At 39.0% G+C, this 12,261-nt stretch overlaps 1 protein-coding gene across 1 annotated transcript in view; it reads right to left on the reverse strand.

Moving 5' to 3' along the window:
• The window catches only part of abcc8 (ATP-binding cassette, sub-family C (CFTR/MRP), member 8), a 169,310-nt gene that overhangs the window by 39,393 nt on the left and 117,656 nt on the right, over positions 1-12,261 (reverse strand). The window contains exon 24 of the mRNA XM_055155789.1: positions 5,966-6,213. Within this exon, the coding sequence (XP_055011764.1) occupies positions 5,966-6,213 (248 nt within the window). The remainder of the gene's footprint in view (positions 1-5,965; positions 6,214-12,261) is intronic.

Genomic DNA, 12,261 nt, shown 5'->3' on the forward strand with positions numbered 1-12,261 from the left:
AAGTGGTTTAACACAGACTTTTAGTATCACAGCCATGATTTAACCTTTATTTTTTATTGAACCCTATAGATTCGATTAGAAATATATCATATCGAATCGACAGTGCACTGTATTGAGGTATGTATCGAAACTTATTAATGATAATCAACCCTATAGGACATGATACATTTTTTTTAACTTCAGCCTACTCCTTTTGAGCACCAGAAATGGTCCCAAACATGCACATGTACATATCCTTCTGTTTGTACCTTATACCTTGCTCAAACAAACAAAAAAACAAAAAAAAGAAAAAAAAAAAGTTTCAGCCCAGACTTTGTGTAATATTAATAGACAGATAATAGACAGGTGTAAGTAGATTCCTGGTGTCTTGGCTTAGATGCCAGATCCGTGCACTTTTCCAGCCCTTTATTCAGTCAGAGGGAGGAGGACAGTTATGTGAAGTGGCAGTAATGTGTCTGATAATGCAGCAGGGCTCTTGAGTGTCCCTGGCCGCTTGCCGTACAGGGGACTACATCCGAATGGAGATTAGATAAAAAGGCCAAACATGAGCTAAGCCAGAGCAGTCGTGCCTGGTATCACAGACTCAATGTATTAAAGTGGGTGAGTGTTGTTACTGGGAATCCAAACTGGCTGAAACCTGGGCATGACATAAGTGAAATGTGAGCGGGCCTGGCATTTAGCGCACATGGATAAAGACACAGGGAATAAATTGTCCTGGAACATGATCACTCGTGGACAGCCAGCGTGGCCCCGCACAGAGCTGAACCTTTAGTCGTGTCTGTGTTTGTTGTGGCTGTTGGAGGCTGCACATGACTGTAATGGTTTAAATGCACGTGCAGTTCTGCTATTCACCTGTAGGGGGCTTCTGGATTAGTAAATCAGCTGCTTTCATCATAATACTCTGAACTGAATGGGCTCATATTACACTATTTTCTGATCTATTGTCCATTAAAATTCAGTCGGGTCATAATGTTTTTGATTACTTGGAAGGAAAGATCTGGAGTGAGCCATTACAGGAATGATAGTGTAAAGGAAATGCTATAGTGCACGAGATATTCACTAGGTCAATGTGTTATAATGTTGTTTCCTCATCACAAACAGACCTGGAGTTGTGTTTTGTTTTGTTAACACACAAATCCTGCATATTAAGGCTGTTCTTCTCTCAAAAAGAATAGACTCTGTTCCAACTTGTGATGTTATGTGGTAATACAGGAAGTGCTCCACTGTGTTTTAACCTCCACACACCTTCACTAGAATGATTTGGATAATTTCAACCCTGGAATTGCCAATCTCGACTGAACAAAAGCTTGACATCACAAGGTGAAACTGAGCTTTGCAAATGTAAACAGACTTTGAACTGGGGTTACTCAACACACAAAAAACACAACTCCAGGTATACGTTTGAGGAAGTAACGGCATTATAACATGACTTAAAGCTCAGAATCCATTTTGTGTAATATAGGACTTTTAAAAACACAGTGCAGCTTTTCCTGTATTAACACATGACATCACAAGGTGGAACCATACAGTAGAACTATAATAAAATCTGGAAGGTGAACCCAAGATGGCGTCGTATTGTTTTCAATGGTCTGTGCTCAATGGTGCATGGGCCCAGAAAAAATTTTCACTTTTCGTATTTACTTCCTCAATACGGGCAAGCTCCTCCCACTTGTGTGACATCTGTATGTGCACGGCGTGGAGCGTTTGGACCGATCAGAGTGAGAGCTGCTAGAGTGAAGCTGGCGCGGACTCAGAACGAGGCTAGGCTAAGTCTTACAAAACTAACTTTTAGGCATTTTGAGGATTTTAAAATGTTTTAAAGTTTATGATGTGAAAATAGAAAAGCATCCCTACAAAATCCAACCTTTGTGAAAGTTGTGGATGCTCTTTCAGCCAAACATGGGCAGTTTGAATTCTTAAAAAAAAAAGCATTGTGCTACCGGGAGCTGCAATACCTGGAGCGGCCACTAGTCTGCCTCGAGCCGAGACAGAAGGAGAATGCCTTATCCAGTTTTTATTCTAGATCCATGGGTGGAACAGAGTGTTTTACGTTTGAGAGAAGAACTCAGCCTAAATAAGCAGGGCTTGTGTGTTAAACGTGTGAATGAAACAAAACACAGCTCAGGTGCTTTTGATAAGAAAACAACATAACATATCAGTAGATCAGAAAATAGCGCAATATGGGCCCTGTAATTTGCTTAAAGCGGGGTGAAAACATCCTTTACCCTCTCATAATATTGACCCAAACTTTGTCAGTTTGTATTTGTCACATTTTACATAGAGACTGCTGCTGCTGCTGGTGCCAGCGGGCATGAGCAAACTCTCCATCTGGGGCTGGCAGCACTTTAGGTCATCTCAACTCAGCGGAAACTCACTCGGGAATTACACAAAATCTGTTATGTAACTCGGCTGGCGTGCACACAAAAACAAAAAAGAAAACAGATTTGCATAGGTTAGAATCCTGAGAGTTTGAAACTGAGCTGGAGGACAGCTTGGAAATCAATGTGGAATTTACAGTTTAAAAGGTTAATATTACACTATTTTCTGATTTACATATGTTATAATGTTGTTTCCTCATCAAAAACAAACCTAGAGTTGTGTTTTGTTTCATTCACGAAAGTTTTACTGCATTTTTAGGCTGAGTTCTTTTCTCTACTGTGGTCCAAAGCAAGATCTGACGAAGGCTTTTTTTGCCAAAACGTTATTCAAAAATTTAAAAAAAAGCTTTTGGACATCGGCCATCTGAGTGTGCTATGCATTTTTTATTTTACTATTCCTTGCATTTGCACCTCTACAAAAACCTTGGTGTGGGTTTCCTGTTTCATTTAAGTTCTTCTGTGGTAATTCAGGAATGAAACAAAACACAACTCCAGGTATGTTTTTGAGGAGGTAACAACATTATAATGTGGCTTAAACCTCACAAGAGTCAAGACCTTTAACTCAGATTGCAGATTTATTGATGTGGTTTAGGATTAATATCTCTGCAAGTTTTTGTTTCACGTGGATAATCTCAAAGTTCAAAGTCTTCTGTGTTGGTATAAATAAACAAAAGTGATTTATTTTTCGCAGTAGCTTTAAAAAGTGGTGCCATTTTTCAACCCCAAAAATTTTAATGTGAAGGTCTTTGAGCCGTAACATTAATACAGGAAGTTTATGGACCAGATCCCCAACAAATAATGATCGATGGGTCAATGTGGATCATATAAAAACAGTTAATCTTCCATAAACTTACACAGGCCACTGCTCTCAATATGAAATTAAAACATAATCAAATTCTAAATTGCAACTACTGATACCTACTGATCTGAGGCTTGTTTAATGTGAGCTTTACTTTAACATAATCTGATCAGTAAGAGCTGGTTTAGTTGAAAATCAAACACCTAAACAGGACCACGAACGCTCGTATTAATCACAGGCTCCTGAAAATGTGCCGTTTAAATAAATTTTGTATTTTTATATTGAGTTTTCAGATTATTTTAACAGTTTTTAGGCAGTGTTTGCAAATCTGTGTATTGTGTCGCCATGGTAACCGCTAAACGTTCCACCGTGGAGATTAAAGTTGAAGTCAAGACCGCACTAATTGAGACCAAGACCTGTCCAAGACCACAGGGTCCCGAGACCAGGACAAGACCAAGACCTGTGAGAGTCGAGACCGAGACAAGACCAAGACCACGGCCCATCGAGACCAAATCAAGACTATCTTTGTCATATTTTACATTTATTTGTATTTTGGCACATATATATCAATGTTTTTTTTTTTTTTTTAAATAAATCTGTCTCCATTTGATCGGGTTAATCTTCATAATGTCATGGTGTTAATTTTCATTGAATAAATTTTCTGTTCTTGACCCGGTTTTATTTTGTATTTCTCTAGCCGAGTGTGCTTTGACTTCCTGTTGTATTAATTGTTTGCCCCGCCCTAATGTGTCTCACCTGTGTGTGCATATATACCCTGTGTTCTCCTTTGCCCTTGGTTGCCCTTGGTTGCCCTTGGTTGTTTCATTGTCATTATGACTCTCATGTCTGTTTTGGATTTTGTGTTTGTTCATTAAACAAATTTGGAAATGCAGTTTTGCATTTTGGGTCCTACTTCTTCTCTAGACGTGACACATTTAGGCTTAAAATAGGCCAAGTAAACTGCTGCACTTAAACACCCCTTTTTTGGACCCTGATCCACAGTTTGAGTTTAATCTCACTTCCACTGGCACTTTACAGAAAACAACTTCAAAATTAATCAAGTGGGTTTTTTCAAGTTCATAACATTTACAGTTACATTATCTTACTGGTTTTGCAGTGAACTTGAGTAGCCTCTTGCACATTTACCGGCTGTAATTAAAGGGACAGTCCGGAATTTTGGACATAGTTGGTGTTGGAGATGTGAATGTCTGTGTTGATAGAATAATGTTTGAAACAAAACTAACCTTGCATCACATGAATCGTCGCATGTTGCATAATGAACATATTTTCAAGATACTGTCATTTTTAAATCCATATACATGCAAGGGTGATTAAAAAAGAATGAAATTTTAGATGCAGCTCACTATTAAGTTGAGCTATTTTTAGAACCAGACTGCAGGCGACTCATATAGTCCTTGGGGGCGACCTGGTTGCTGGACCCGTGTTGGTGATCCCTGCTCCAGGTGATATCAGTCCACCGCTGTCAAGGTTTTTATCAGGAAGTAAAACTCGCTGCTGCTGCTCAGACATAAATCCTTCAAATACAAGGTTGGTTTTACTTCTAAAATTATGCTATCAACACAGACATTTACATCGACAGTCTGGTGTAATAATAGTTTTGCTTCGGGTGTTTTGTGGAGTGGGTAAGACTGTTTTTAGCGGCAGGATAACTATGACCATTGACATGCACTAGTCTAGCACCAGCGACCTCTGCAAATACAAGGACTGGATGAAATATTTTAAAAAGTGTCTCCACACGTCTCCAACACCCTGTCTCACTAGGTATAGCGGCTATAGGTGAGTCGGTGGCAAGAAACACGGTAGCGGTCAAACACAGTGCGTAACCTCTCGTATTTATCCCCGATAATGGTAAATTCCTGCTGCATTTTCGGATGCACAAATAGAAGCAGGGAAGAAGGAAAATGTCTTTTTCGTATTCCGAGTGAAAAGAACCGCCAACGGTGAATTAAATGGCTTTCAAACATCCGCAGAGCAAACGTAGAAGATCAGACCGCATGTGTTGGGCCCATTTCTTGACAGGTTTATGCATTTCTGTTAAATAAATTATTTTAATGTGTAATTTCAATAAATTTTAAGACAAAATTTGTCGTCTTTTTGACAGTACTGTGATCCGAATCATCACACCACAACTGAATTTGGGACCCAAATACCAGAAAAACAAGGTCACGCTTTGTAGGGGTTTGTAGGGGTTGAAAAGGGTGATTTGTCCATCGATGCTTTTGACCAAATTCTGGTCAAATCGTCTTCGGTCCTCTGCCGTTAGAGTGGATAAATATTGTAACAAATGAATACTGTATTGAAAACGTAAAACAAGAAACAAAAGCAATAGCGGTCAACTAAAATTACGGATACCCAACCAATGTCTCTCCTCCTCCTTGGCCCAGGTGAGTGTGCACCATTTATGCCTTACCGTGCACGCACGCACACGCACACGCACACGCACACACACACACACACACACCTCACACTCATGTGACCCCACCTCCTGTCAGGGGAGCAGACATACACACACACGCACATGCACACTATGCCCAAGTGTCTCCTATTACACTAGGAATGAAGTCCTATGTCCAAAATTCCAGCCTGTCCCTTTAAATATGTTCGTACTCAATGAGTGTCAGACCTTGAGACTGAGACAAGACGGAATACAAATGTGCTTGAGTCCAAAATGAGACCAAGACCGGTCTCAAATATTATGACACTCATAGAGATACATGAAAAACAATTTTCTTCAGCTTCATACCCCTACTCCCTCTCTCCCTGTTACCTGAACGATGGAGCAGTTACGCGCCGTGGCTTCGATCTTCGCCGAAATCACGTGCGACGTCCAGTGAGCGAGCCAGTAGTCGATCGCGACCATGAGCGAGTGTTTGAGGAGCTGGGACAGGAGCAGGAGGCTGAGCAGGAGGACCCCCGCCGAGGACAGGTACATGCCACAGGAGCGCCAGGGGATGGTGGCGCGCTGACGCATCACCTGAGAGAGGTTATCATCGTCCTCACTCTCCACTGACTCCTCTGAGAACACAACAGCCACTCAGTCAGGAGGACGGGTTAAAGGGGCATTATGGAACTTTTCATGTGGAGGGGCGGCCACTTTCTGATGTTATTGCTTTGTCTGGAATGTTCCACAGTATGGCATTAAGTAGAGCTCCATGATATGATATAAAGATGCAATATTTGATAACTTTTGTATTACAATATTTTTTTTTTTAATATAAGTTTTGGCACAACAAATTTGAAACATACCCAAAAAAATTAACCACACTACACAAGACCACACTAAAGCCCTATTTACACAAGATTAGTATGACCTGTGGACCTTTGGTGATTTGTAATAACTGCGGAAGATGCCTGAGAGCTTAATCCCGTGCGAATGTGCCATGTGTGAGATTTGTAAAAGTAAAAATTCCACCGCAAATTGTCTATTATATTTCACTAAACACAGACGTCCACTGATAATACTAGTGCCGTGCGAATCTGCGTCTTTGTGTTTGTTATAATTGCGTCCTTTTTTCTCTTTCCTTTCAGCGATCTTTTTTCTTTCAATTTCAGTCAATGTCAGTAAAATAGAGTAATTTACGGACTTTGCTTATCCCGTGCGAATGCGCTGCAGGTAGCACAGAGGTTTGTCGGTAATTTGCAAATTACCAGACGTCCTCAGGTTGTACTTATCCTCTGTGAATAGGGCTTAAGACAAACACAATGTAGGACATAATGGTATAAATCCTTAATACAATTTTATTTTATTGAGTTATTGCAGTAGTCAATATTGCATTGATATTTTTAAAGTATACAGGGTTCCCACTCTTTTTCACTGACAAATAGGGATGTAACAATAACGAAAATATCGTGATATTGTATCGTCAGAAGTCCCACAATAATATCATGGGCTGTCACAATAAATCGAATCACAAAAATCCTTTGCTTATATATTATAATAGTTCATGAACATCGGGAACTACATATCCCATGATTCATGAAGAAATATGTTTTTACTTGAATTCTTGGGAGTATGATGGTAATAATTCACATCAAAAACTTGTCAGGGTAAAAAAGTGTCCTATCTACAATTATATCAGCCACTCCAAAATATCGCAATAAATATTGTACTGTGAGCTGCATATCGTGATAATATCGTACAGAGAGATTTGGATATCGTTACATCCCTACAGAAAGAATTTCAAAACTTTTCCATGCCTTTTTCATGACCTAAAGTTAATTTTACATGACTTTACAGCACCTACATGAGTAGAATTGATGAGACTTTTAGGTCTAAATATGAAATGTTAACTCTTTCCACTCACCTTATGGTTTGGTATTATAGTTTTTTTTAACATTCAAAATATTGTCAGTGCATTTATTGTCGTCTCTTTTAAACAAAAGTTGCAGATGTTCAAAAATAATCATAATAGCCTAATGAGAACTTAACAGAACGCTGTAGTTGCGTGAAAGAGATACTAAAATTCCATGACTTTTCCAAAACTTTCATTGACTTTTCCAGAATTTCCATGACTGTGGGAACCCTGAATATCTTGCGCATCCCTGGCATTAAATTCATAAAAACACATTTGTGCCAAGTTACAAGTAAATCCTGTGGAGATGCAAGCCCGCTCTCATCAAGCTTTTTTATTTTTTTTTTGCCATACAACATCTGTGCCTGAATAAATGCAAGGTTGATGTTTAATGCAATACTTTGGAGCATTCCAGATAAAGCAATACTATCCCCATGGAGACAAACAGGTGGCAGACGCTCCACCAGAAATGTTGCATAATGCGTTTGTTTTTAAAGCTCCTATATTACACAAAACTGACTCTTGTGAACTCTTAACCATGTTATAATGTTGTTACCTCCTCAAAAACAGACCTGGAGATGAGTTTTGTTTTGTTGACACATGTTTGAATAATCCTAGTTTATTAGTCTGTTTACATCTCCAACTCAAAATACTCTGTTCCACCTTGTGATGTCATTAAGTTGTAGTTTCAAGTGAACAGTTCCTTTTATCCCAGTGTAAAAATGCAGGTTTCGTGTGTTTAAATATGTGTGAATGAAACAAAACACAACCCTGCGAATGTTTTTGATGAGGAAATAACACTATAACACAGATCAGAGAATAGTGTAATATGGGCTCTTTAACTAATACTGGTAAATATTACATTTTTGTATTTATTTTTTTCTAAAGCATTCCTCTCATGAATATCAAGGCAAAGTTCAATTGTCAATCCCATGCTTTTCCTCTGCTGACTCACTGCTTATGAACTCTTTGACATTTCTGACAGATCCGCCCTCCCCCATTTTCATATTTGCCATGCTGGAATTTCTAAAAAAAAAAAAAAAGGACATCAGAGAGGAAAAACAAGCCCGCTACAAGCTACAAAATCACAAAATCAGCTTAAATCTCTCCACAAATACAGGGAGGGTAACACAGCAGCCATCCCACACACAAGGGTTAAAGTAGATCATGTTTCGAAGCACACTCTACTCCAATGTAAATCTACCACATGACATCATGCTGCAAGCGTTGGCATGAGTTTGCATGTGGGGGTCTACTCCTACAAGCTGGAAAAGAAGCAGGGTAAGAAGGCAAGAAGGCAGGACTACAGGGCTACAGGGCTACAGGACTACTACAGGGCTACTGCTGTATATCTGTGATCATGCTGCTACTGCTGGAGTAACAAAGGGGAAAAAACAAAACGGGGTAAAATAGGTGAAACTATAGACTACCAGTTAAATGTTTGGACACATTTTTCATTTAATGTTTTTTTCTTTATTTTTATTTTCCTTTCTTTACACTGAAGGCTGCAAAACTATGAAGAAACACATACAGAGCAGTAAATAGAAGTTGAGTTTAGTTTCAAATTCAACCTATCTTTGCTTCGCTTTGATCAATGCTTTGAGCACTCTTGGCTTTCGCTAATGAGCCCTGACAAGCCACATCTGTGAAGTAGGGCAGGGTGATTTGTGAAAATATCTCACTGTGGCAGCAATTATGCCGACAGCATAGCGATTATGGTTTTATTTGTGATTTATGTTTTAATAGGAACTTCCTTCAGAACTGTATTCCGGGTGTGAGTGACTTGGTAAGCCCCCCTCGTCCCGATTCATAGTCTGGTGGGAGCGTTTCTGGATCTTAATGGCCTTCCTGATCCAACAATGGGATTTGGGTCTCTCTGTGTCTATGACCTGAGCATATTCCCAATCCATGAGATGGCTTTCCCTTTCGCAGTAGACCTCTGCACCTGAGATACAGTTCTGAAGAAGTCAGACTGCAGATGGTGCTGTCGTCCTACTGTTCCAAATTGGAAGATTTTCTAATTGCAAATTAAATTATATTTCAATGACCGGTAATCTTGCAGCTTGGAAACACATTACCCCTGTTTTATCTTCTTTTCACTGGCTGCCTGTGTGTTTTAGAATTGATTTTAAGATTTTACTGATCACTTTTTAAAGCTTTTAACCCCCTACAATCCTCCCGCAATCTTAGATCCTCAGGCAGGTCCCTTTGGTTGTTCCAAAGTCCAGGCTCCGGAAAATGGTGATAGATCTTTTTCAGTCGGAATGACCTGCCTGAGAAGATAAGATTATCAGTATCATCTTTAAAATCACTTCTTAAGACCATAGACTGTATAAAAGAGGACTAAACGAGTGTGAGTCACCCATAGAGCCTCTCAAATGAGGATCGCGATGCTCACAGTTACAGGAGCGAATTTGGACCCAGGCTCTATGTTATGAATAGGATTTTTTTGATGGACAAAATAACAGAAAAAATTCAGGATCATGTAGAGTGGGTAAACACAAACATTTTAAGACCAAAATGACAAGGCTCACAGCAGCAGATACAGAGAGAGGGGCCATAAGATCCTAATGTAAGTCAATTGGAGTCAGGGTCAGAAGGAGCTGGAAGAACCTCCTGGCGAATTTCCTATTTGGCACTCGGCGACTAGAGCGTTAGCTATCTCCACTCGTATATACGGTCTATGTTTAAGACTCATTTTAATCTGTTGGCCTTCCTTTAACTGGTTTTAGCTTGATTTTATCCCTTATTTATTTTTATTCTATTTCGTTTTATCGAATGGTTTGCATCACTGTCTGTTCTTGTATGCTTTCTGTTTGCTATTTTTATGTTTTTTGCATTGTTCTTTGCTGCTTGTACAGCACTTTGTTTTTAAAAATGCTTTATACTATAGATTTATTATTATTATTATTATTATTTCAGGTGACTTGAAGCTCATTGAGAGAAGGCCAAGGGTTTGCAGCGCTGCCAACAAAGCTAAACAAATTCCATACATTTTCCTTCATATATTTGACGTCTTCGGTATTTCCAACGTAGAAAGTAGTAAAAATAAAGAAAAAAACACAGCTAGAGTTGTGCCCAGACTTTTTCCTGGTAGTGTATCTGTCATGGGGGAGAAGCCGCTGCAGTTTCCTTTCACAATGCCACATGTCTCCTCACAGTTGTGGTGCTTGAGTCATGCATTCAGGCCACACCTGCTTGATCGAACAAGAGCGCAGCAGCTTGTGTGGGACCCATCGCACAAGTCCAGGCAGGCGGGCCCCCAGTGCACAGAAAACAACACAGAACACAGGTAAAGGGGGCTGCACCTCTGACTTATGGGTGCACAGGTTAAAGATGCACTGTGTAACTCTTCTGATGGAGGGTCTGTCAAATGCTTTTCTGTGTGGCGATGTTATTGCTTTGTCTGGAATAACAAATATATCTTGCATTTATTAAATTTTAGGAGGTTTATCTCTCAAAACTACCACAAAAACACTGTGAGTGGGCCAACTTCTCTACAAATCTGACCTGGTGATGTGTTAAAACAATAACAACTACATGGAGTCAAGCAGGTGACGGACCCTCTATCAGAAAAGTTACGCAGTGCACCTTTAAACATGAACACATGAGAGAGGCTGAGTGTGTGGTCTCAGCTCTGACTCTGGTCTGGCAGGTGTGAAAGTCAGCCCCACAGACAACAATCAGGGAAAATTATAAAACCCTTGTGCATTCATATAAAACAGTATATAAAAACACAAGGGGTATTCAGGTTGGGGGTGTATTGCATAAGCATATACTGTCATTATGCTTATGTTACTGACACATTAGGAGAAATCATATTATTCTTTTAAATTTGACTTTGTTTAAAGGTCCTATATTACACAAAATTGACTCTTGAGAGCTTTAAGCCATGTTATAATGTTGTTATCTCGTCAAAAACAGAAGTTGTGAAGTTGTGTTTTGTTTGATTCACACTTAACTATTAGTCTCTATTGCCAAAGCTCAAAATGCTCTTATGATCTCATGTAGTAGTGAACAATTACCTTTCACCTTTTGGAAATGCAGTTCCAGGGCTGAAATCATCCAAATGATTCTAGTGAAGGTGTATGGAGTTTAAAAACACAATGGAGCACTTCCTGTATTCAGTAGCAGAGTTTGCAATTTGGAGGCCCTAGACCCGGGGTGTCAAACTCAAATTCACAGAGGCCAAAATTTAAAAATGGGACTAAGTCGTGAGCCAAATTAAATATTTATTGAAAAATTTCAACAACATCTTCATGTTGTCTCTTCTTTCGAGATATGTAATGTTAAAATAATAGTTTAGCTTGTTCATTGAATCCAGAACAAGCATAATATAAAATAATAACACAATTTAAAAAAAATAATGTCTCTATAGTCTATCTGTAGCTGGCAGGCAGCTCTAATACATATTTGATATGATCTTGAGAGCCAAATATTATTATATCGAGGGCCAAATTTGTTTGACATGTCTGCCCTAGACGAACTTGTGTTTGGGGCCCTCACTATAATGCACCTTGTTTATTATTTAAAAAAAATATATATTTATTGTCTGTTTTTCTCCATTGTTCTTGAGACATGCACATCTCTATTTATTTGAATTATGGTGGATTGGAAATTTGTCTTATTAGTTAGGTTGCCTACTAGATCACCAGAGTTGAAAGTAGTTTTATTTTTTTGCTAGTACAATTACATTTTTGTTGACATCCATTACATATGATATTATTTCTCATGATTATTGTTTGTTTATTGTATTAAAAGTAAACTACTC

Source organism: Boleophthalmus pectinirostris, unplaced genomic scaffold, assembly GCF_026225935.1.
Source record: "Boleophthalmus pectinirostris isolate CB_2022bp ecotype Guang Dong unplaced genomic scaffold, ASM2622593v1 HiC_scaffold_2, whole genome shotgun sequence".
Taxonomy (NCBI): Eukaryota; Metazoa; Chordata; class Actinopteri; order Gobiiformes; family Gobiidae; genus Boleophthalmus; species Boleophthalmus pectinirostris.